The sequence below is a fragment of the Balaenoptera borealis genome (genome assembly GCF_965194805.1).
Source record: "Balaenoptera borealis genome assembly, chromosome: 10".
NCBI classification, from domain to species: domain Eukaryota; kingdom Metazoa; phylum Chordata; class Mammalia; order Artiodactyla; family Balaenopteridae; genus Balaenoptera; species Balaenoptera borealis.
In genome coordinates this window covers 13029367-13053391 of record NC_138874.1, presented here as the reverse complement: position 1 = coordinate 13053391, position 24025 = coordinate 13029367, and the positions used below count along the sequence as shown (strand labels likewise).

At 47.2% G+C, this 24025-nt stretch overlaps 1 protein-coding gene across 10 annotated transcripts in view; it reads left to right on the top strand.

Annotated features, from left to right (window-relative positions):
- The window catches only part of DISC1 (DISC1 scaffold protein), a 346324-nt gene that overhangs the window by 262228 nt on the left and 60071 nt on the right, over positions 1 to 24025 (top strand). For all 10 annotated transcript variants that reach the window (XM_082407588.1, XM_082407593.1, XM_082407597.1 and 7 more), the window contains one exon: positions 15959 to 16019. In XM_082407588.1, the coding sequence (XP_082263714.1) occupies positions 15959 to 16019 (61 nt within the window). The remainder of the gene's footprint in view (positions 1 to 15958; positions 16020 to 24025) is intronic.

Here is a 24025-nt window from a genome sequence, read left to right as displayed (position 1 = left end):
AGGAGGTCTCCCCTGACCACCCTATTTACAATGGCAGCCCTCGCCTGATACACGTGTGGTCCCTTTTCCCTTATCAGCAGCTGCCGTATCATACTTACTTCTTTGCTTCTCTCCCCACTTGGAATGTAAGCTCCATGTCTGTTTTATTTTATTCATTCTGTTTAAGCAATAACCCAATAGTTCCCAAATAGCAGGCACTGCTTTAAGCATTTTTACAAATACCCACTTATTTCACGCTCCTTTTTCACCGTGGTGTTCCTAGCTTTGATGGTAGTGCCTAGCACCGAGTGCCTGCTTGGTATGCAGTAGCTGAGTGAATGAATGAATGAATTGATTCAACCTGACACTAAATCCTGTCAATTCTATTTTCTTAATATTTTTGATATCAGCCCGCCTTTATCCATCCCACAAGCACTTCCTGGTTCCAGGCCTCTTGCATCTCAGCAGCACTATTCCATTGGTCCTCTTACATCTAATCCCACCCACCTACAATCCACTCTGTACAATGCAGGGAATGTAATGTACTAGGATCCCGGGCCCACGATGCTTCTTGGTAGACGCTTGAACGGCCCTTCTTGACGTGCTTTCTCCATCTTCATTTCTCACCCTCCCCTCCTTCCTTACACTTCAATCTTCAGTGGCCCCAACATCCAGTTTCCCAACTCTGCCCTTTCTCTGCTTACTTCCAAGCCTTGGCATCTGGCTCCTTGCCCAGCTCACTCCTTGCTACCTGCCCTGCTCCCTGCCCATCCCTCCTATTTCTACTTGGCTACCCACCTCCCCGTGACACCTCCGTGGTCTCCATCCGTCTCCGCCACGTGAAGTGCCTGCCTTTCGCTCACCAGCTAGTCTGTCCTGGCCTCTCCCCATGTGCTGTAAAGACCCCTTTACCTGTGCGATCCTCTTGCTAGTTCACAGGTTCTTGAGGCACTGGGCTGGAGAGCGGGGTCTCCTTCAGCACCTAGCACACCAGCTGGTACCTAGCAGGGGCTCAGTAGGTACCCGCGATCCTGTGAATTGGCTTCTTGAGGCTGGGTGAGCCCAGGCCAGGCGCCCTCGCCAGCCAAAGGGCCACTTTCTCAGCCGGGATTGATTTGCAGGTGCAATTATATGTGTAAATGCATTTTCACTGTTCTGCCTTAGGACCCAGATTTTGAAAATTAGATTTTGAATGTCCCATCCTCCTCACTCGCGTCGTTTGCTTCTAGACAGTTAGCGCATAATTTAAAATGAAAGGCATAGAAAATTGGACTCATTTAGTTTACTCTGTTTGAAATCCATGTTGGGCTATTTTTAAATTCTCATAGATCTTGTGCTCTTCAGGGTGTGCGTGAGAGGGAGGCGGGGGACCTCAGAAGCTGTTAGAGGTGTTATTGCACTTTGTTTTAGTACCTTCAGTTTTCACACTTAGCATTGCCCCAAATACAAAGACTGAATATCAGAGTCAGCCTCAACATTTGCTGCATTACGTTCTCAACTGTGACAAGGGGCCGTGGCCGGCTTGCACCCTGAGTCCTGGAAGGAGTTTTGACCTTCTGTCTTCTGCTTCCCAGTCGACACGCTCCCGTTTCCACTGTGCCCTCCGCAGACAGCGGGTGGGAGCAGATGAAGATGAGAACATTAGCAGGGGGCCTGAGGCCCCAGTTTACAAACACTGCTCTCTTAGGCATCCTTGTGAACAGGTTGGTGGTTGGGGGCTCTTCCTCACCCACCGTCCTGAATCCCTGCTCTCGAGTTAGGAGTTGGTACCAAACCTTCCGATTTCACATAGATTTCTACTGCAGCCGCTCTGCACACCTGGGGTGTGAGTTAGAGATTCTTTGCAGCCGGGAGGTGCTGTGTGTTGACACTGAAGTCCAGTGTGTAAGGCACCAGTGTCTCCTAACGCCCGGCACACAGCTGGCTTTCCAGCTTTCCCCAGGGATGCCAAACGCCCAGCGCCTGTGCTCATAACCAGGATGTTTCCCCACGTGCCCTTCTCGGCTTTACAGAGCAAGAGTGGGGCTCAGCAGCAAGGCCAGGAACATGAAATCAGACACACTTTGTAATAGAGTGAATACATAATCTAACTAACAAACACATAGCGGACTTCTCTGGTGGCGCAGTGGTTAAGAATCCGCCTGCCAATGCAGGGGACACGGGTTCGAGCCCTCGTCTGGGAAGATCCCACATGCCACGGAGCGAGTAAGCCCATGTGCCACAGCTGCTGAGCCTGCACTCTAGAGCCCGCAAGCCACAACTACTGAGCCTGAGTGCCACAACTACTGAAGCCTGGGTGCCTAGAGCCCATGCTCTGCAACAAGAGAAGTCACCTCAATGAGAAGCCCGCGCACCGCGACGAAGAGTAGCCCCTGCTCTCAGCAACTAGAGACAGCTCACGCTCAACAACAAAGACCCAACACAGCCAAAAAAACCAAAAACCAAAAACAAACACATAGCGGGAACCCACTGTGGGGTGCTGTCTTCCTGAACTTGAATTCTAATGGGAGGGACAGAAAAATGAAAACCGAAAACAACATGTGAATGAACCCATAAATAAAATAATTACAAGAGAGAAGCGCTAAGGCCTACAGAGGCAACAATCTGGGATCAGAAGGAAAATAACCGAGTGGCAAATAGCCAGTGGCTGTGGCGGGGGGAGCGCCCTCTAAGGCAGTGACATCTAGGCTGAGGCTTAAAGGAGAAGAAAACCACGCCTGCAGGGAGTGCGGGCGAGGAGCATGCCAGGCGAGGATGAGGAAAGAGCCCGGTGTGTTGGTGAGGCCAGACGTGGGTGGAGGGGGTGAGTGGACAAGATGCGGATAGGGCGCTATCCGGAGGGTTTGCAGGCGCTGTGGAGGGTTTGTGTTTTGTTCCAAGGGCAAAGGGAAGCCCACGCGTGTTAAGCCGCTTTTTGTGGGCTCTGTCTCCAGTGAGAAGGGCCCGTGTGAAGAGGGGGAGTTGGGGCCCAGTGTAGTGGCCTGGAGGAGGGAGAACTCGTGGTCTCCATCCGAGTTCTGCATTCAGCCTCCTCTGCCTTCCAGCTGTACTGCGTGGAAATGGAAAATGCAGTAGCCAGATGTGCCAAACCTTGGTTCAGGGCACCATGTTGGGGCCGCAGAGGCACAGCCAGGGTGGGCATTCCCAGCCCCCAACTCACTACCCCTGTGCTGAGCCCCCTACACTGCCTCCGTGTCAGACGCTGCCCCCAGGAAGGTGCCGGCTGGGCGTCACATAACACACATTCTTGCCCAGGCTCTGGGAGATCAAGGATTACGTTCCCTGTCGGCTGTCTTGATAAGGCTGAAATCCAGCTCTTTCACAATGTTGTGTTTGTAGCTGATAAGGCCTGTCTCCTTCTTTCCCCTTGTCCGTTATAGAATTAACTGCAAATGTTGGTGAGAGCAGACCCACCGCTAATACGTGCGGGGCTGGGGCAGAGACACAGCACGGGGCGCAGGTGCTGTAGATCTGGGTATTTAAAGTTGTGAATCAGTCTAGTGAATGGCTAAATACAGCGTGTTCTATTGTCTTAACTTGAGGTTTAAAATGTAGGTTTTATTATTATTCGGGTATGGTGAGGCCAACAGATCAGGAGATGACTGCTACTGAGAAGACAGTTTGTTACTCAACAGCTCCCAAGAGATGGGGGCACACCATGTCACGGGAGGGCCACAGGGGGAAGCACCAGGGTCTGCTGGGAGGCAGAGGGAGGGGGAAACGTGGACAGTAGCCTTTACTGTGGTTTCCCTGAGAAGGGATGGGCAGGGTCAGCAGACTGGCTGGTTTGAATCATTTCAGGGCTCTGGGGCTTAGGGGCTGTTCCTAGCTGTCTGGTACCTGGCCCTGGGTGATGAGGGCAGGGGGAGAGTGGCCTGGAGAGTGACAGAAGAGATAGTTGGGCATGTGCACTCTGGGATGTCTGGTTTGCATGTAAGAGGCTTGCTCTCAGGTGAGTTGTTTTCTCTGTCTAGGAACTGGCCAGCCCTGGGCGGGGCAGTCCCTCCAGGGTCAGCAAGGCTCAGGTGTCAACAAAGCAACCTAAAATGCAGGAAATAAAAAATATGATTAAGACATTTGACAAATATGACTCTAACGGCTAGGAGACCAGGTGGGAGTTTAGAATTCTCGGATCCCTTGGATCCCGTGCTGGAAAGCAGAGGGGACGGAGAGTTGGCCACAGCCCCCAGCCTCCCCGTCTTTGCCCACCTCTGTCATCTGCCCCCATGAGCTCCTCGCATACAAGCGTGTGGACGGTCCAGCTTGCGTGTCCTAGCTCTGGCCACTCCTCTGTGGTGAGGCTCGCCTGTACCACCCTGACCCCCCTCCTGGAAGGAGAGGCGGCCTCCTCCAGACGCTAGGCATGTTGTGGGAACATGCAAGTGACGCTCTTGCATGCGTCATAATACAATCTTGGATTCATGAGTTTGGGAGGATGAGTTGCTTCAGGCAGAAGCAAGAGGCGCCATACAGGCTGTTTTCCTGTAAGATTTTATATCGCCTGGTCCTTCCTCACCTGGCGTGTGTTTGTCCTGATGAAGCAGGTATGCAAAGATTCATATTTTTTCTCTGTTAATTTTTTAAACCTATTTGTTCTGTCGCCTATGCATCGTCTGAGTGTGGAAGGAGAGGACAGGCACGTGGGTTTGGCGTTGGGCCTCTGACAGAACCTGGCCTGTAAGCAAGAGGTGCCCAGCCACGTGTGGCCCCGTTGTGTGGCCATGTGGGAGTGATGCACGGTCCTGGACGTGGGCACCCTTTGCACGTGTGTTGGGGGTGGAATCTCAGAGCCAACTGAAAACCCACTTCTTCTGCAAAAGGCTTAAGAAAATAAGGCAATAAAAAAACTGTAGGTAGAGTCTTTCCAAAGCACAGGTAGAAGACTTACCAGGATAATCATTACATTTCACTGCATCTTACAGTTTAAATTCACAGGTACCTGGTGTTCTTGGGGTGTCTTATTGATACGCCTGAGTCCACCTGCCCTCACGGGGAGAGGCTGGGAAACTGTGAGCTGGACCCTGGGGCTGAGTTACCTGTGCTCATGCCTGGGGGGGTGAGTGACATGCACTGATTAGATGGGCACATTCCGCGTCCAGAGCCTCACGTGGAACCAGATTCCAAGTTTTCCACCTCAGGTGTAGTGCTGGCCCCTGTCTGGCCCTTATCTAGGAAAAAAAAAAAAAGCCAGTTCACTTTTGGACTTTGTCCCAGCCTGTAAGAGGTTGGGAACGTCCGTGAAGTCCACGCGTAAATGGATTTCATCCGGATTTGCTCTGTTTGGGTGCCCAGCAGATCAACACCTGGAGCAGAGGTGGGATGGTCTGTGATGCTGTGGCCTTGTGAATGGCTTAGTGCCAAAGATGGGCGTTTGGGAATCTTCCCTCTTTATTTCATCCCCATCACACACCTCCCCCCTCCTCTTCCACATGCATTGCTTTGTTTGCACTAGAGACTGAAGTATAGCCCTGTATTCACATCCTTCTCAGCTCCAGGGAGCCCAAGCGGCCCCCTCTCTCCTTCTCAGGCTGGGTTGCATTCGTGTGTCGTCCAGTCTCCAGTAATTCACTGTTTGATGACCTCAGTTACTCGGCGTCCTGAGAATCTGTTCTGATTTCTGTCTCATCAGGCTGTCGATTCCTTGAGAACATACACGTGTCTTCCTCACTGTGGCTTACATCGAGGATGGCACAGCACTGGCCCCTGGGACCTGGTGCCTGAGGCGCTGGGCACCTTCTCTGGGCCCGTGATTGTGCTGGGCGCTAAGGGTTCAAAGGACATAGCGTCCACGATTCCGGCGGAGAGGATAGCCATGCCCGAAATGAGCTTGAAGGCTGTAGGAAGGTGGGAAATGTGTGTAGGAGCCCAGAAAGGGAGAGAACACATGGGAAGCAGGGAGCATCTCGGTGGGCAGAAAGGCAGAAACATGTGAGGAGGATATTCCAGGCAGAGGGAACAGTAGGAGGGTCTGTATTGGCCCAGGTCACCCTCCTGGAGGTGGAGGTGGCCTCAGGAGCTGTCAGGACTCCCTCCCCTTCGTCCCTCCTCTGCTGACCTCTGAGTGTCACCTTCATCCTCCTGCTGTGACCGAAGCCTGTCTGCGGTGGCTGCAGCCCTCATTCTGGGCCCTGGAAAGGGACGGGCCTCTTGACTCAGTGCAGCGTTGGAAACTCCGGGGCAGGGAGCTTGACTGTTCCCATCCTTGTCCCCTCAGTGGAGGACAGACTGCTGAGAAACAGGTGAGGGCTAGGACCTGCTAGCAGGGTGCTGGGTTGAGGGTGATCAGCCCCCAGAGGGAAGGGTGTCAGGCAGGGAGCCCCTGTGCCGGAGGAGGGGGACGTGGGTGTGATTCACGTGAGCAGAGAGGTTGATGTTGAAATCTTCCCCTCTCCCTCCCCGGCGCCACCCTGCCAAAATCGGCTGGGTGCAAGTTATGTCCCAAGACGGTGCAGCAGGGCATCTTCAACATGGGATACACCGTGTCGTCGGGGATCTGATCAGCTTAACACGGGCCAGTCCTTGCCCTGGAGCAAAATCTGAGTTTCCCCACCCATGTTCCGGGATCTCTCTTCCAAGGGCAATAGCTCAGACAGACCGTCAGACTAGGATGATTTTGTGTCAAATAGAGAGATTCCAGTTTCAAGCCTTTAATGGATGTAAAGCCTCTGCTTTAGAGGGAAAAGTAAATTCTTTCCTTCTGTGAAATGTGTATTTCCTTCAGTGAAATTCATAAGTTATGTTCTCTAACAGTTGGGCAGCAGTATTGTGCATTTGAAAAAACATAGACTCTGGAATAAAACCGAATGAACCTTTATTTTTTATTTACTCCTGGAATGAACTTCCTTCAGCCTGACTCCTTATCCTCAAAAGGGATTTAGGGAGTTACCATGAGAATTAGAGATAATTCTCATAATAACGTACACAAGTGAAAGCATCACACTGGCAGCTCGTGTGAGCCCACTCTCCTTAGCTTTAGAAGATCAAGGTCGGGGGGGAGGGATAAATTGGGAGTTTGGGATTGGCATATACACACAACTCTGTATAAAATAGATAATCAACAAGGACCTACCATACAGCACAGGGAACTCCACTCAGTATTCTGTAATAACCTAAATGGGAAAAGAATCTGAGAAAGTATAACTGAAATCACTTTGCTGTGCACCTGAAACTAACACAACATCGTAAATCAACCATACTCCAATATAAAATAAAAATTAAAAAATCAAAGCTCAAGTGTGGATTTGGACTTAAAATGTTTTTAATACTAGTTGTTTAAGAAAATAGTGTTCCATTTAAAAAATAAAGTCCCCAATTCTATTCCTTGTCTGCCTTTTGAAAAGAACGAAGAGAAGTAAATCACGTGGGCATGTGTGGGGTGTGCGCGTGTCTTTGAGGGAAGGGAGGGGAAAAAAATCACAGAACGTGAGTGTATAGTCTCAAATGGACACTCCCAGGCAAAACTAGTAAATAGACATTTTAAGCAACTTACAAAGTCGTGTAAATGGGTCTCCAGGTCACAGCTCTTTCAAGGATACGTGCTAGGAAGCAAGAAAGCAAACCGAAGGCCTGCTGTCATCAGGGAAAGCTGGGGAATCAGTGCGAGCGCGGGGCTGGTGAGGGTGTGTGAGTGAGGGGGGCTGCGGAGGGAGGCTGCCGGGAACCGACAGTGTTAGCATTTTTCCGACTAGCTTTCCATGCCGTGTGCCCTTGGTTTTCTTTCTGTCATTGAATAGTGCTGATTTATAGGCTGTGTGCTTCAAGGGCACGGGGAGATTGCATGTAGGGGCAGGTGTGAACAGGGAAAGTGAGAATTACTGTATCAGATGATACCCAATTAACTGGTGACAAGCGCAGCAGGTCGAATTGGAAGCGGGGCTGTATCTGTTACGTAGAGCAAGCGCTCACCATCTAGTTAATGTTTTTAAGCCTCGGGGAGCTTCCCTCCTCACTCTCCTCCCTTTCCTCCTGCCCACGGTCTCTTCCCATCTAAGCAGGCGTGGTTTCTACTGACATGAGTGTCCAGGCTGAGTCCCTGAGATGCACTCTGGGTTCAAGCGTGACAGGGCAGGGCTTCTCGCGGGGCAGCTGCAGCCAGACACCGTGACACAGCCCAAAACGGTGGAAGCAGTAGCATAAACATCAACACAGCTGGGAATCATTGCTTTTCCTTTCTTCACGGACAACTGAATCATGTTTGGATGCTCCACTTCTGAAAAGGCTTTCCCACTCTCTGCCTTTGAAGTTACCGTAACGGGACAGCCTCACTCACCTTGCCCAAAGGAGAAAATCTGGACGGATTGTTCATCTCTACTTCCACTTCCGAGACTGGCCGCGACAGTGGTGATGGAGGCTTAGAGCCCGTGCTTTGGGACATTTGGACCTGCCCATCTCCTGTAGCCACCTTATCTTCCCTTGGTGTGGGATCGTGCGCTACACTGAGTAATCTACGTGTAAGCTTAGGGAAAAATGATTCAGAAATTATTGGGAAGGTGAAGTGATACGGCATTAAATGCCTGATATTCTAAAACGCAAATCTTATTTTATGTGCAACTGTTGTTTTGGATTATGCACGCCTCTTCCGGCTTCAGCCAGCATGGAAAATCCTTTAAGATCTCTGCTCAGTCACTTCCGCTGGGACTCATGTTTTATCCCCTCAAGCTGGGCTGAATCTCCTTCCGCGATGCTTCCAGAGTGACCGCTGCTTTACGTTTCTATCATTGGACCAAACTCATTGCTTTTATTAGCTATCTATTTGTGTGACTGTCACCAAACCTGGTTTTCTCCAGGCTAAGGGCAACATCACATTCATGTCTGAAGCCACAGTGCCTAATGCAGAACCTGGCACGTGGTGGGCATTTCAGAAACATTAGATAGATGTAAGAATGAGAGTCAGATACAACCCCAAAGAGAGGCCTGCTATTTGTTAGTGTTTATTAATTCTGTAGGACCCGTATCTGATAATTCTTCTTCTCTCTGCAAATCTCTTACCAACATCAGAGAGAATTAACAACACCACACCAAATGATGTTCTGCCGATGAGAAGTGAGTCCATTGCTAATCTCGTGATGGTGTGTTCATTTGATTCCAACCCTAGAGGATATGCAGTGACAAGTCTAAAGCCTAGGAAGGATTATATCCTGTTTAATTCAGGATCTCTCTCTTGAGAGTTCTATGTAAATGACCACTACACATAGTGATGGCAGAAAAATGCTGTAAACAACTCTATAGAGGCAAACAAAAATCTTGTAAAACCACATGAATTTGACATCTTATTATTGGGAGGAGTGACCCAACCTGAATATAAGCCTGGGAAAATTAGTAATCATTTTCTCATTGCAAACTACTTTGAAGTCACCTTGGCCTATACAATATATATAGATACACACACACATGTATACGTATATGTACACACGTATATATGTGATATATGATATAAATATATTACACAATGGTAATGTATTTTATGCTGATATGTTAGCAGTATTCTTCCCCACAGTTTACATGCTATTAGGTTTCCATTTGTTGGTGGCTGTTTTGTAATTGCCGGTGCTGTTTGTGACTCTGACTTTTTACAGCAGTCTTTGGCCTCTCCTGAATTTATTGTCTTTGAACACCTGCTTCATTTTGCTGGCGGCTGAAATTTCACATGCATTTATTCAGTGTGCATTTCCTCGCTCCTATTATTTAAAATTGAGGTTGTGTTCTATAACGGTGGGCTCTGGGACTGTCCCTCACTAGCTGTGTGAGCCAATGATCCTCACTGCCCCTTTGTATTTCTAACTGCAAAATGGGGATGATAATAACCTCTTCATCGGTACTATTATTGTGTGGCATTTAGAGCAGATGTTTTGAACAGTACCTGACACGTAGGAAGTGCACAATAAAATGTTAACTAGATTGATGTCATTAACTTGATATCAAGTATTTCTGCATATTGGCTTTCCAATGTGACAGTCAAGATCACTTTGGTACCAGCAAAGGTTCAGGCTGGTATTTCCATCTTCAGTGTAAAATTTGAGTTGTGTAGCACCTCCTATAACAGATTCTGCCAGATTTCAAGGTCCTACAATCTTGTTCCATCCCACCTACGAAGACAATCCAACTGCAAGTCCATTTTTTCCATGTTGTTGCCCTACCTGGCTCTTTGTTAGTGCTACTTTACTCCTTCATCTCCTTGTGTGGTTTAATTACCCAGGTAAACGGAAGTCCTTCCATTAACTCAAGCGGAAGAATAATACTTCAGATGTTCAAAAGTTTCTCAGAATTCTAAAATTTCTCCTTTGTCTTTCACATCTTCCTTCTGGAAGATTTCACTAATGGGTGTTCATCTTGTCTTAATCTACCTTTGAAATCTGCTGACTGATTTTCATAAAACGAGGTCAGACCTCACTTGGTACTTAGGTTATTTTAGAAAAACATCAATAAAATGGCTAATGTTAGACAAAATTTGTGATTGATGCTAAACTGATGAGGTCCCTTCGGCTTCCATTTTCAAATTTGAGATCATATTGTACCGATCCCATGATGCTGCCTTATTAATTGAGGGTGGTGGGGCTGAAGTTCTCTGGAACCACTGCTTCATTCAGTCTGAAGGCGAGGCTGCTGGGGTGTTACTCATTCCCTGTACTATTATCATGACAAATACTGCTGTCCTTTTATTATGCAAACAAAGGATCTAATGCACTGAAACCTAGTTAGACCTGCTTCTACTTAACATTCTCCTACCTTCCTAGTTTATCCTGAAAAGGGTATTGTTGGGTAGCTTGGTAATTTTTTTTTTCATTAGACTCATAGGGATATTTTTGGATTATCACTTATGATGAAGACTTATGGAAAATGTTGCTATGCACTCGCAGGAGAAATCAGTGTTAGCATCTGGCCCTACGGCGCTCTCTGGGTTCCTTGAGGCTGTATCTCTATTATACTTAACTAGTGCCTAGCGTAGTGTCTTGCATGAAGTAGGACCCAGGTGCCACGCCTGTAACGTTGATTTGTGTCTGTGCCACGCACTCCCATAAATGTTTTCGCAGATTTGCTGCGTCTAATGATCAATCGGTTCTTGTTTAATTGGATTCATAAAACTATATAAACTCCATTCTGATATTTTGGCCCGATTCTGGATATCAGATTCTCTGAGCATGTGGGGTGGAGGGAAGTGTTCCTGGCTCTTCCGCATCAGGATGCCTGGTGACCCCTGGTCTCCTTTTACCTTTAGTACTCAGCTTCCCTCGGTACCATCCTTGGTTCTTGGAATCTTGCCTCACCACCACTGCCATTCTCTGGGTCCCTGCTCTAAGATTCTGGAGAAAGGAGGGAAGAGGAGGGATGGTGATACGGGAAGAAAGGATGAGCTCTGTTCTCAGTCAGTGTCTCTGTGGGTATATCTCTTAGGAAGTTGCATATCTCTTAGGAAGTTAAAAACCTAAACTCCCTGTCTATGGTCTGGGCCTCTCTGGAAGGTTGTGAGTCAACCCAGGAATATGTGAGCAAGGCCGGCCTGGGAGATGAGGCAGGATCCAGCGAAGGCAGTCAACACCGCATCCTCTGCAGATGGCAGCCTCCGGGCCAGTGGACAAGATGTTCCTGTGTGGGTCTAGCAGGTCACTAACTGGGGCATCAAGTGGTTAGATGACTCAAGTATTTAGTGTCCGATTTCTTAACAAAATCGTTCATAGGGTGTACCTCTGGATTATTTTAGACATGAGAATATGGCTGTCTTGTCCTCAAGGGAGGTGCTATGAATTTTTGTCCCTTTTATGAAATGTGCTATCACAATATAATCATAGTTATATGGGATCACCAAGGGCTTCTTAAGTTACTCTCACTCCCTGCGTGATGACATCTCGTCACCTCACTTCAGTCGCCAGGGTCTTCCGAGTGTCCATCTGCAGTCCAGACCTTCTCTAGGCTCATATATCCAACTCTGTATTTGCCAGTCCTGCTGGATGTCTCATAAACCTAAATTTATCGTATCCAAAATTGGACTCTTTTTAAAAGTTTTTCGATTGCTTTTATTTTCTCCAGCTTTATTGAGGTATAATTGACAAATAGTGTTGTGAGATATAGTGTACAACGTGATCGTGATGTTTGATATACATGGTGAAAGAGTTTCCCCTCATCAGGTTAATTAACACATCCATCACTTCATGTATTTATCTTGTTTTTTTTTGGGGGGTGGGTGCAGTGGACATTAGAGTTCTACTTTCTTAGCAAATTTCAATCCAAAATTGAACTCCTGCTGGTCTCCCCAAACGGGTTTCACCGCTACGTTCCCTTCTCGGTTGATGGTGACTCTGTTTTTATTTCAGTGGCTCAGGGCAAAAACCTTGTAGTCATTCTTGACGTGGCTCTTTTTCACACATGCAAATCCAATCCGTCAGGAACTCCTGTTGTTTCTATTTTTTAAAGTATACCTAAAGTCTGCCTCTTATCGCCGCCTCCTGCTGACGCCCTGGTCTCAGTCCCCATCACCTCACCTCCTCCTACAGTCTGGTCTCAACACAAAAGCCACGAGCCAATTTCTTGCCATTCTTATGCAGTGCTTTCCCATTTCACTCAGAACACCCCAAATCCCGAGCTGGCTTTCCAGTTACTACAGCTGTAGAACTACTTATCCCCCCAACTTAATGACTCACAACCATTTATTATGTGCACAAATTCTGTGAGTTAGGGGTTTCGACAGGGAGCAGCAGGGTTGGCTTGTTTCCCTTCCATGATGTCCGGGTCCCTCAGACTGAAAGGCCCAAATCATCTGAAAGCTCGCTCACTCACACGTCTGCACACACACACACACACACACACACACACACACACACACACTCTGCGTATCTGAGCACGCCCCTAGCACTGGGTCTTACTTTGCACCTTCTTCAGGATTTTATATGTGAAGAAATTTTTATATAGATTTTTTTCCTTTTTTTTTTCCCAAAACACTTTATACTTTTTAAAAAGCAATTCCTGGTGGCGTGTGGTTCCGACACTGGCTCCCCCCTGCCCCCAGCCACGTGCTGGGGCTTCTGGGTCCACAGCCCCGCCCGGGGTCTAGCGGAGGCCCAGCAGCAGCTACGGCAGGTTTGACTCTGCTGGGAGAGGCCGGGAGCCAGCCGCCCTCTTCCTACCCTACCTCCCGGTAACTACTGCCTGCCCGGGGGCACCCACTCCCTGGGACTCTGGATGGAGGGACAGATGGACGGAGGGAGCTGTCCCCAGGACCCCACCTCCTTCTCTGAGGGGATGCAGGGCATAGATCTGCAGGAGCTGCCCCCCTGCAGCTGGCGTTTCTCTCCTGCTCCGTGAGCCTGCTTAACTGAATAAAATGTTGCGGCCAAAAAAAAGAAAAAAAATGCGGGCTGTAGTCTGAGCCCTTTGCCCCGGCGGCCGGGAGCCACAGCAGCTCTGCACGGCCTCTCGTGTGGCTTGGGCTTCCTCACAGCATGGCGGCTGGGTTCCCAGGAGGAGGAACCAGGCAGGAGCTGGACCCTAGCCTCAGAAGTTAAACAGCATCCTTCCTGCCACACGCAGCTGGGGGAACAGTCCTAGCCTGTTCAGATTCAAGGGGAGGGAAATAGGTTTCCCTGTCTGATGGGCAGTGGCCAAGTTCTGGAAGAGTGTATGGGGCCAGCAATATTACTGGGGCCGTGTTTGGAAATAGAGTCTGCTGCAGTGGCCTGCGTGATTGGACCTGAGCTGTTTCCCTGCCCTCATTGCTTCTCCCCAGGGGACGTTCTGCTCTGGCCACATGTTGGTGAGACACTCAGGCAGACTCCTGCCCTGGCTGGCCCTTCTGCGTCTCTGCCCTTCCCGGCGTACCTGCTTACATGCTCTCCCCGCCGTCTCCATGCTTTTACTCAATGTCACCTTCTCAACGATGCCTACCCTGACCACTCTGCAGCCCACTCTGATCCCCTTCTCTTGATTTATAATACTTCTCACCCCCCTAGTAGTCTATGGAACTTTATATTTCCTCTTTATTACCTGCCCCTCCAGAACGAAGCACTACATAGGCAGGAATCTTTATTGATTCTGCTCACTGGTTTATACCCAGGGCTTAGAACAGTGTGTCCCACATAAATGCATATAGGATGTGAAACAGAGCATGTCTGGTTGGGATATTCTGAATTTGCAGTACTTATTGCATGTGAACCAGTGACATCTCTGCTCTGAAGAACCCCATCACCATGACTAAATCCCCATGCTGGCACACGACCTGACTCATAGTAGGAACTGACAACACATACTTAACTGATTTATTTGGAGAAAAAACTTAGCACACCTTAACTTGTAGCTTAGGCAAGCACAAGTCAATAAGAGATCAACTTAAACAGTTCCTTTCACTGTATGTATCTCTGTTGTAACTATCATCAACGAATTAACCAGAACTTTTGCTGTCATTTCCATCTAAATATTTGGTTTCTTTTCTTTTCTTTTTTTTTTTAACAAAGAGAAAAGTACTAGATTTATTCAAGTATTCTATCAACATTTGTTGAGAAACTAGTACAAACGAATGCTATTCAAAGTACTGGAGATACAGCATTGAGTAAGACAGACAGGATCCCAGTTCTTATGGAGCTTACATTGTAATGGGAATAATATAAATATAAATAATATAATATAAATAAACAAAAAAAACAGGCAGTGGTAAATGTTCTGATGAAAACAAAACAGAGTGGTCTGAGAGTGTGGATTAAGAGTAGCTTAATTATTCTTGAAAATTAATTGCAATGCCTTATTAAATAACTCCATGTGACTCCAACTGAAGCAGAATAATCAGTTTAATCATAGCCTTTTAATAATAGTCTTACTGATTCATTGATAAGGTGTGTTTTCCCCCATCGGAAAGGTCATCAATTTGGCTTTTATATTCTTAGAGCAGTGTTTCCCAAAATGGGATCAATGAAGTACTAGTTCCTGGGAATATTTGGTTTCTTGATGAGGAATTTCAAGGTACTTTTTCCAGTTTCCAATACAGCCCCTGTCCCTCACCCCACGCATACGTGTTGACCAAAGTGGGGTCCTGAGCGTCCCCCAGGTGGACACTCAGTGCTGAGAGTCAGACAGCATGCTTTCCGTGTACCCCAACTTTTGAGTGTTCATGAGCCCTTTAGCACAAATTACCTTTGAGAATGAAGGCTGGAATAAAAAGAATGGTAGATATCACAATGGCCATAATACCAGTGAGGACAGAAAGGGAACAACATCAATAGGTTACCGCCACCATCCTCCAGAGGTATCTCTGCTGGCCACTCTTCTGGGGCTGCTAGTCACATCTCATTCGGGGATCACCTGGAGACCAAGGCACTTCCACCCCTCAGAGGAGGAGGAAACAGGGTGTCAGAGCTTGCCCCAAAGGTACCAAATCTCTTTTACATTAGCAAAGTGCCTCTTTGACCCATTGGGCCATAAGAGTCATCTATTCCTTCAGTGTTTGGCGGTTATGAGGCACTGAGTTTACCTCTAGTAGAAGCTGATCTCACAGCTTTGGGAGCTGAGCAGTTGATGTCAGCTCACTGGCTGGATCGGGCTCCCGTTTGTTTTTCAGCGAAAGGGTCTGTAGTCCTCAGCTACCATGGGTGAGGTTCTCTGGTTAAACCACAGGATGGGTTGTTCTTCCCTCTCTCACTCTTTCCCAAACTCTACAACCAAGCCTTTGGCTACCAGGTAGGAAAGGTGAGGGACACAGAGCACAATGGGATCCACGCTAGACACCGGATACGCTGCCTTTGAAAGCACGTAGCGAAAGGCATCAGACCCTTGATCCCCGGCTCCGACTTCGGCAGTGCCTGGAGGCTTCAGACCCCTTCCAACGCATCCCTCCAGGCAGGCCGTCCAATGGATTTGAGTGTTTTCCAAACATAGGATGTTATCATTACTAGCGGCTCAACTGCTGTGATCCTTTGGGTTTTGGCTTTTAGTTGAGCAGTTCTGGGTTTTGTTCACTCTCTGACTCCAGTTGCATCAATTTTGGATTTTTGTTTTGCAGAAACCAGTGTGAAGGCGAATACTATGAAGTACATGGAAATGCTTGAGGATAAACTGCACAGGTAAAGATGGTAACTTCTTCATTACAGACTCCATGGCACGTCTGGATTCTTTATTATAACAGAATTTGGTGAAAGCAAAGAAAAAGGCTAGGCAATTTCGGCAATAAATTAACAAAGAAAAACACACAAAAAGGAGTCCTTTGAATCCTGTAACAGAAGAAGCAGGTGCCATACAAACATCTCCCAGAGCTCTTCTCTTTTAATAAGATGTTGAAAAGTGTCCGGGGAGATCACAGGATTGTTTTCATGTTTCCTAAGAAGAAGAAGAATCTTCCTTGGTATGTTAAATTCAGAATTCATGCCTTGGTCTGTCTTTCTCTTCTTTTAAAGGTCTGAAGTGGATGTTATGGATTTTGACCCAGCTTCTCTGTGTTTTAGAACAATATAAAAATGCACATCCTAGATTCTGTTTTGAATCCTGAATCAAAACAAGTGTGAAAAATTCCTGTGCCTTTTTTTTTAAAACCCAATTAGGAATTCAGATTTGAGAAACACTAGGGATGTTGCATCGTGTCAAGATGTTTCTGGTTTTTGTGGATGTGTACTCATGAAAATAAATCCCAGCCACCAGGATCTGTTCCTAATTAAGGAAACAAGTAGGAAAATGTAATACGTGCTTTCCTCTCTGGGACTCATTTAGTTCTATGGAAAATGTTTTGCTACTATTTTGGAAATTGTTAAATAACTCTTTAAACAGGTTATATGCCTTAAACCTTCGTCTGCCAGGATAATGCCATCGGCTAAAATACTGCTTCTCCCTTAAGAGATGTTAAGGGGGGCTGCCTAGCTGAGCTCTGCTCTACAGGGCAAGTGAGGTGCTGCAGGGTTGATTCTAATGCTTGGAAAGCAAGTTCTTCCAACCACTGACTGGTATTGCCCTGACCCCTGTGCCCTAGATGTGGGGAGGAACCTCAACGAAGGTGGTCTGTAGCAGGTATGGGGTGAGAGGGCTTGCAGGTAAGAGGCCTCCTCTAAGGAAATGTCTCTCCTCCTTAGAAAGTAGGGCGCTCAGCTGGGTCAGGTGCGCTGCCCTGAGTCTGGTGTCCTCCTCTACCATGTGTTCTGCCGGGACAGGTTTCTGCACATCCCTCTTGATCTTAACTCTGCTTACTGTTTCTTAGCCGTAAGCATCCCACACGCCCTGCGTTCTGTTAGGTGAGTGGGTGGCAGGTTGGAGCTGTAAGACGTGGGTATAGGTAGAGCAGTGCCCCTTTAAATAGCAGCTCTATCACTTATCAGCTACCTAACCTCAGATAAGCGTTCACCTTCAATTTCTTTATCTGTAGAACAGAAGGGTGGGTACCTACCTTCCAGGCGTGTGCCTTTTATTATCCACTGTATATGAAGCACTCTCACAGTCAGCTGTCAGCAAACCTCCGTTCCCTTCGCCTCCTGCCACTTCTGATCTGTGCTGCCCTGATCGTCAGACCTGGCTGAACAGTCATGCCCAGAACCCATCCTTTTCCCTCCAAGCCAGGCCCCTGTGCTGTGTATGTAGGCCCCTCGCCTACCTGTTGAGGCCCTCCCACCTGGTGCCTGTGTGGTACCGGGACTCACGTTCACTGCCCTTTCCCTCATCTCCCCCCTTGGAGTCAGTCTGTAGTCCTGCCAGTTAGGCCCCTGTAAGCATCCTCCAAGCCCACCTGTGTTCGCCACGCTAGGGTGGGTCTGTCTTCTCTCACCGAATGACTGTGAGGGCTGCTTTGTACATTTTTCTGTGTCCAGGGTTGCCCTTTCCACTCCATTCTCCAGGTGATCTCGAGTGAGCATCTTAAAATGCAAATCTGGTCGTTGTGCATCTCCCGTCATCCGAAGGATAAAGCCTGAATGTCCCACTGCAGCTCATGCGTTCTTCCACGTGGCCTCTCTGGGTCCTTCGTAATCAACCATCACCACCCGTCACCGCCCTACTCCAGTCCTACTGATTCTCATATGTTTCTCAACGCCACTGTGGTTTTTTTCTAGAGAGAAACTCATTTAGAAGGGAAAATGGTCAAGGGATTATCGTTCAGGGAAGTATTAGGTTGAACCATGTGAAATTACTGATATCAGACCATTTCGACCTAGAAAAATGGCCCTCTCTTACGGTGCAACCCAATATTTAGCGATCTGGAGTAATCTTCAGTAGGTCCAATGCTACGGCCTGAGACCGGCCAGTGTCCTTCCCTACGGCGCACTGGCCCGTGCATGCGTATGCGGGCTTTCACCTCTCTCTTGGCATGTGCCCCTGGGGGCCTCTCCCAGCCCTGCCCCGACCAGCCCTCCATGTGTCTAAGCCTCGTGCATCCTTCAAGTTTTAGACGTCTCCTCTTTGAAGCCTTCCATGACTCCCCAGGACTGAGTCATGTGCTTGCACTGAATTATTCGTCTTGCTTTCAAAGTGCTCATGTCAGGTGTGGAAGATTATGTCTGTCTTGTTCAGGATGTATCCTCAGTGATTTGATAGGTCTGAACAGTGTAGGTGACAAACAATATTTGCTGAATGAGTGATTGGATAGATGACTGAATGAATGCAGCCAATCTGTAGACAGCCCGGTCTCATTTCCATCACCTCTCCAGCCACGTGGATGCATGACTCACGTACGTTCGTTACTCGGGATCCGTCAACAGTCTCCGGGGACCAGGATGGTGGCTGGCCCGTCCTCCAGCCTACTTCCTGAGGGCTCTTTCCATTGCTGTTTCCAGCGGTGAGGAGGTCTGGCTCAGATTTGTTTGAACTGCTGTGGTGGAAACACCCAAATAGAGAGGAGATAAGGCAGCAGGTTCTGTAACCCCTGGGCCGTGGGCAGAGGGGCAGACAGAGGCTGGGAACTGCTGCGCCCTGAGGTGCCTGCAGGGGGGTTATTGCTGCCTCGCAGCGGGAGGCCAGCCTGGAGGCGGCAGAGGTGTGGTGAGTGTCGGGCTCTCTTTCCTGGGACAGAACCGCCCTCCGCAGCAGGCCTGAGGCGTGATGGTGGCACGATCCCGCCTCAGTCATGTTTCTTTTCAAGAGGATCGACATCTTAAAACACAAAACCAGTTTTTAGCCCTTGGTGGTTGACATCATGGTGCTCAATTAATGTTGCAAGATGTTGACGAAAGCAAGGTGACAGATGCCGATGAAAATCTTTGTTATTTATTTACACTGCCTGGAGCATCTCTGGGCCTTACGGGGGTTCAGAAGGAGAGTTGCTGAGAACTGAATAAAATGCTTATTTCCCCTTAGAAAGTTGTTGAGGACACACTCGATCATCAGTGCCACAGCGAGACTTGGATCTGGCCAGTCATGATTTTGGAGACAAATCTAAATGACAGCAATATCTTTGTTGAGACCTGGAGACTCAAGTACTGAGACAAACTGGGGTGGGTTCAGTGTCTCCCTCTCTATCAAGAAAGTCAAATGAATTAGAAATTAGGAAGTGACTGATGCCGTCAGCAGCTCAGAAGGATCTCCTTCACAGTACGGAACAAAAAAGTGGGCAGATATTAAATAGGGGCTTCTAGTATATAGTAAACAAAGATTTGCCTTTTAATAATCTGAGTTATATAAAAAAGGAAATTTCCCTCTAAGTTTGAATGTTTGTAAAAACGCTCAAAAGGTTTTTTTAAAACCATGATTTTATTTGCTATCAAACAATGTTAAGGCTGCCAAATATTTGACGTACTTAAAAGTATCTCAATTATGTTATTTTGTATACTCAGGATATCTATTCAGTCAAGTATAATTGTAAATAGATCAATAGTAAAGTCGTTATTTGTAAATTACACCCATAAACTCTTTATTTCTTATACAGGAGAACAAATATAGACATATATACACATATGCATGTATATATACACATCCACATATATAAACACACAAACTTGCAATTGAAAAATAAACATTTCACAGTTATTCTATTTATTTTGAAAGTTCCCCTTTTTAAAATTAATTTTTATTAGAGTATAGTTGCTTTACCATGTTGTGTTAGTTTCTACTGTACAGCAGAGTGAATCAGCTATACGTATACATATATCCCCTCTTTTTCAGATTTCCTTCCCATTAGGTCACCACAGAGCATTAAGTAGAGTTTCCTGTGCTGTAACAGTATGTTTCATTAGTTGGCTATTTTATACGTGCTATCAATGGTGTATATGTGTCAATCCCAATTGAAAATTCCCCTTCAGTAACGAGGCATTGAATGGAAGTTCATGGATGAGAAGGAGGTGACATTCTCTCCTTTACATCCAGCCTTACGATCAGGGAGTGACTTAGAGGCTGGGGAGAAGCTGGCTTATTATCTCTCTATCAGTGAGGGGCAGAGAAGCCACAGACCTCTGGCAAATACACCTTGTTCTCAGGAGGAAAATGAACCGATGGAAAAAATAATCCAAGTTATAAGTTAGATGCATGTACGTTGCTGCTCCTCATTTCTACAAAGGAGATAGGATTTGTGGATTTTTTTTTCCCACCTATTTCAGGGATGTCCCACCTTCCCTTTATCTACAGCCAGAGAGCCAGGAGGGTGGCTGCAGTCAGTTACAGGGTCGTGATCACTCCACAGACCCACTCCCTCGCTGCTTTCCTTTCCATTCCCACTGCTGCTACCTCTGACTTGAGTCAGTAAAGCATCTTACAGCCTCCCTCCTTCTGGGCTCACACCGTTTCAGTGCACTCTTCCCCCCGCAGCCAGGACGACTTCGTTACCGTCCTGCTTACAATCCTTCTAGGCTCCTTTGCATCCAGCATAAACCCCACGGTCCTCGTCAGGCCCCCAGGCTCTACATGAAGGGGCTCCAGCCTACTGCCACCTCGTCCCTGTGATCCCCACCCTCGCTGGGTGCCCGGCGCTCCAGACTAGCCTGTGCTTTCAGTTCCTTAATTCACCCCCAGCAGCCCCTTTGGGGAGCCCTCCCCTTCCCAGCTCCTGGGTGCACGCTCACCTCCCGGCTCAGCCCGGTATCTTCTCTACAAAGCCCCTCTGCCCTCCTCCTGTTTCCTTCTTGGTTCTCAGAGTAAGAGCCACTTACAGCAATCTGTTGCACTGACTTCTGTCCGCTTCTGTTGGACTTCCAGCTCCTTGAGGATGCTCACTTCCTCTGTGTTCCACGTGGCTGGCATGCTGTCTGGCACAATTTCAATAAGATTATATTTAATGCAAAGAACGGATGGATAAATAGCCATTGTATCTTGAAACGTTATTTTCCACTGTTCGATTCAAAAAGTCAAGGCAGCCTAAGAAGATGTAATGCTCCAGAAATCCATTTGTCTTGACATCAAATCTCAGTGGGATATAATAGAAAAGGGGGAAAAAAATGTACTCTTAAGGAGCTTTCTTTACTTTCTTTACTCCCGAGGTTTATTGTTTCCGGAGGTAGTACTTAAGCGTGATAGTTTGGCCTTGCTCATTTTTCCCTACAGCTGAACCTTGCTTGAATTTCTGTTTTTTCAATTATTATTATTTTTTGGTTCTATTTGTTCATTTGTTTTATTTTTTAGATTCCACGTAAAAGTGAAAACATAGGGTATTTGTCTTTCTCTGTCTGACTTATATCACTAAGCATAATACCCCCAGGTCTATACATTTTGCAAATGGCAGAATTTCATTCTTTTTTATGGCTGAGTAATATTCCATTGTATATAGAAGATGTGGTATTTATTTTCTCAAGTATTCGTATTCTCTGGTAGCCATTTTTCTCAAAGAGGCAAAAGGAATATTCAAAAGTCTTGTAGATGGGTTACATTTTTTACTGATCCTACGTTATATCTTGTATCTAACCATTGTACAGGAGAAATTTATTACTGTCTAATGGCCAGCTCACATCTCTGGCTCGTGGGCACCAAGCCCTCCACCCTAAGGCTCCATTTAAACTCACAGAGTCTCTTGTATGCATGACTGATGGGAAAATTTCTCTTTTTTTTTCCTAGCATTTTTTTCTAAGGTTAAACATAAAAACTGCCACAAACTATAGGCACAGTTTAGTGGATTATAGGTGAATTTTGTTTCTTTGCGCTGTTCTGTATTTCTCAAGCGAGTTTTTTTTTTTTTTTTTTGGAATGTGCATCATACTTTCATAATCAGAAAAGAAAACAGAAAAATCATTAAAGTCTGTTTTGACTGTAGAATAGTTAGAGACTTTCTCAGAGGGCTTCTTAGCTTTAGAGGGAACTATTCAAAACTCATTTGTCTTACCTGAAATTTACTTAGAGACATATATTTTTCTAAAGGTGATTTGGTTCTTTTTTTTTTTTTTTTTTTAATTCATGTTTAGTTTCTCATTATCTTGCAGTTTCAATAGGGACAGCCTGCCAGGAAATGGTAGCTCAGGGAACTCACTGCTCAGTGGCCAGCGGGGTGTGAGCAGGGAGGGAGAGCCGTGGTGACTCCTGCCTGGGCACCATCACCTTGGCAGCTGGTCTGTCTGGACGGCTTTGCCTTCAGCCCAGAAGCCAGCGAGGCCTGAGAGGCACACAGCTTCCTAGAGTTGAGAGTACCTGTTGGGCAATGCTGTCCTGACCTTCTCTCTAAGTCGGCACAGTGTACCACGTGGACGGCATCAAGAGACTACGGCACCGTTTCTCTGCCCAGAGGACATGCCGTCTAGAGTGGGAGAAGTGCTGCCCACAGTGTGCCTCAGAGGTCAAGGTCGGTCCCCTCACCCGAGGCTCCTGGAGCCGGTCAGTCACGGCTAAAAGCAAGTGTTGATGACCAACTGCCCACGATCTCAGGAAGATGGGAATTAGGGCTGAAGATGGGGTCCCTGGAACCCTTGTTTCCAAGGCAGCTGCCTACGAGACGGTCCACTAGGATGTGGGAAGAACATTTTAGAATTTCTGTTTTGCTTTTTCATTTCACTCATCTATAAGGTTTGTCCTTGAACCTGTTTTATATGTGTATAGTAGTACATGCATACAATTTGTGAAACAAAAATCAGAGTGCAAGGTTGTAGTTTTCTCACTGATGAGATAGTGCTGGCATTAACACTCGCTTATTTTCCGATTACTGAATCAGATGTCACTTTCAACGTATGACCAGCCTATGCAGCGGCCGTCTTTGTCTTCACGTCCACAAAGGAAAAAAAGGAGTTAATTCTATACCAGAAGGGTTGGCACTCAGATACACAAAGAAGATGAAAGAGGCAGGGACATGAAGAGGGAACGGGCAGAGTTACAAAAGGCACGGGGGAGAGGGAATTTACAGTGTGGAGCTATTGGTAACTTCAGGCCAGAATTCACGAGCCTTGTTCAGGTGTGTGGCCCTTAAAAGCGTAATAGCTGAAAGCCCGGGAGGCTGCTTCTCCCGGGAGTACATTCCAAACTTGACCGAGCTGTGCTTCCCTGCAGGCTGGAGGCCGATCACCAGCTTCCCAACAGGAGTTTAACAACGACTAGAATTCTTTGGGATCCCATATAGAATGTTCTTTATTCCGAATTATGCAAGGCGATTTCGACGTTTCGGTGCATCTGGAACAATCCATTTTCAAGCCACATTGACCTTATTTCGAAAGCTGCTGGGGGAAGTGACTATACGAAATGACAGCCAGGAGATAAGTGACCAGGCGCGGTTGGACACCTGCTTCTGTTTTTCGCACTTTTATTGTATTGTTTTGCCGCTGACCCAGGCGTCCCTTCTCCCCTCTTAGGAGGCACGAGTCAGACACGTTAGTACCTCCCCAGACCCCACTGCTTCTCTGGGAGCCCAGGGCCTTGCTCACCCCGTCTTCACAGCCTCAGCCCCGTTTTTTCTTCCTCTGCATCTCAGAAAGGCAGATTCTCAGCTTCTTTCTTTTCCCTCCTCTGTTTGGCGTGACCCTCCTGCGTTCACCTCTATTCTCAGCTGGGAGCTATTTGTATTTGTGCCATCTCTCTCTGTCTCTCTGTGTCTCTGTGTCTATCTCTCTGTGTCTCTCTGTCTCTCTATCTCTCTCTGTCTCTCTGTCTGTCTCTGTCACTCTATCTTTCTCTCTGTCTCTATCTTTGTCTTTCTGTCTCTCTATCTCTGTCTCTCTGTCTCTCTCTGTCTCTCTGTCTCTCTCTGTCTCTGTCT